Below are 1,667 nucleotides of genomic sequence, written 5' to 3' on the forward strand. Positions count from 1 at the left end.
GCAGCAGCAGTATCGCGCACAACCAGCACATAACGAGCAACAGAAGCAGACAGCTGGCAGCGGCAACTGAGGTTCTTGTAGCAGCGGTTACTAATCTTACCAGCACAGCTGCAGCTGCTGCTGCTGTGCCCGTCAGCCGCTGCGTTGCACTGGCTGCTGCTGCCATTGCCCTGCCCGCTGCTGTTGCTGCTGTGCTTGCCAGTTTTGCTGCTGCATTTACTGCTGCTACCGTTTTCCCTGTCGTCTTTGTGTGCGGCAGCTGCCGTTGCTGCTGATTGTGGAGCTGTGCCCGCTAGCGAAGCTGCTGCACTTGCGATTACTCTCAGCACCGCTGCTACTGCTGCTGCTGCTGCTGCTGCGCTGCAGGCTGCTGCGGTGCGCCAAGGCCTGGGAGAAGTCGTGCCGCTGCAGATTGTCGACCTGCTAGAGCCCCCTCAGCTGCAGCGCCTCATCTGCGGCAGCCCCTCGATAGACCTGCAGCTTTTGCGCAGCCACACGAAGTACACCGGCTACGCGGTAGGCGAGCGCCTAGCAGCAGCAGCAGCAGCAACAGCAGCAGCAGCAGCAGTAACAGGAGCAGCAGCAGCAGCAGCGGCAGGAAGGCACTAGAGTCTGCAGCTATAGGGACGGAGCAGCGCGCACGCGTGCACTTCTTCTGATCCACCCTCCTATCCGCTTCTGCTGCTGTTGCCTCTGCTGCTGCTGCTGCTGCTGCTGCTGCTGGTGTTTAGGAGTCGGACAAGCAAATAAAGTGGTTTTGGAGGGCTTTGGAGTCTTTTTCGCAAACAGAACGGCAAAGCTTTCTGCGGTTTGTCTGGGGCCGCTCGCGGCTGCCGCCAGCCCAAGCTGCGTGGGACCAGGAGATGGAGGTGGCTCTGAAGGCTCCTGCTGCTCGTGTCCCGCGGCCCCAGCCTGCTGCTGCTGCTGCTGCTGCTGCTGCTGAGGAGGAGGCAGAGCAGCAGCAGCAGGAGGGGAACTCGCCCCCCACCATCACCACGCCGGCCAACGGCGAAGCAGCACGCGCACGATTCAGCCCCACACCTGCTGCTGACGCGCTGCTGCTGCAGCAGCTCACTGATGAAATGCTGCCGCAGTCCCACACCTGCTTCTTCCAGGTGCGGACTGCAGCAGCAAGAGCCCTGACGCTGCTGCTGCTGCTGTTGCTGTTGCTGCGCGCGCCGCTGCTGCTGCCTCTGCTCTGGATACTGCTGCTGCTGGGGCAGCGCTGCCGCCAAAGTGTCGGCTGTTGTGCGCACTGCTGCTGCTGCTGCTGATGCTGCTACTGCTGCTGCTGCGTGCTATCACTTCGAATGTCACATTAACTGCTGCTGCTGCGCACTGCCAGCGTCACTGTGAGTTTCACTATTACTGCTGCTGCTGCAGCGCACTTCCACTGTCACTGCTGCTGTTTCTCCACACTGTCACTGCTGCTGCTGTTGCTGTTGCTGCTGCTGCGAAGGTGGACCTGCCGCCGTACTCGAGCTACTCTGTGCTGCGGCGGAAGCTGCTGTACGCCGTGACTGAGGGCATAGCCATTGACGCTGACAACACAGCAGACGCAGCCAACTGGGACTTGGAGGGAGACTAACAGCAGCAGCAGCAGCAGCTGCAGCAGCAGCGGCAGCAGCGGCAGGAGCTGCAGCAGCAGCAGCAGGAACAGCAGCTTT

The 1,667-nt window shown here is 61.5% G+C and overlaps 1 protein-coding gene across 1 annotated transcript in view; it reads left to right on the forward strand.

Annotated features, from left to right (window-relative positions):
* ETH_00036250 (uncharacterized protein) overlaps positions 1–1,588 on the forward strand; it is a gene marked incomplete at both ends in the record, with an annotated part of 1,699 nt that extends 111 nt beyond the window's left edge. The window contains 3 exons of the mRNA XM_013376321.1: positions 367–516; positions 732–1,115; positions 1,460–1,588. Coding sequence (XP_013231775.1) covers positions 367–516; positions 732–1,115; positions 1,460–1,588 — 663 coding nt within the window. The remainder of the gene's footprint in view (positions 1–366; positions 517–731; positions 1,116–1,459) is intronic.
* Between the last annotated feature and the right edge of the window lie 79 nt (positions 1,589–1,667).

This window comes from Eimeria tenella, genomic scaffold (assembly GCF_000499545.2).
Source record: "Eimeria tenella Houghton genomic scaffold, Eth_scaff3320, whole genome shotgun sequence".
Taxonomy (NCBI): Eukaryota; Apicomplexa; class Conoidasida; order Eucoccidiorida; family Eimeriidae; genus Eimeria; species Eimeria tenella.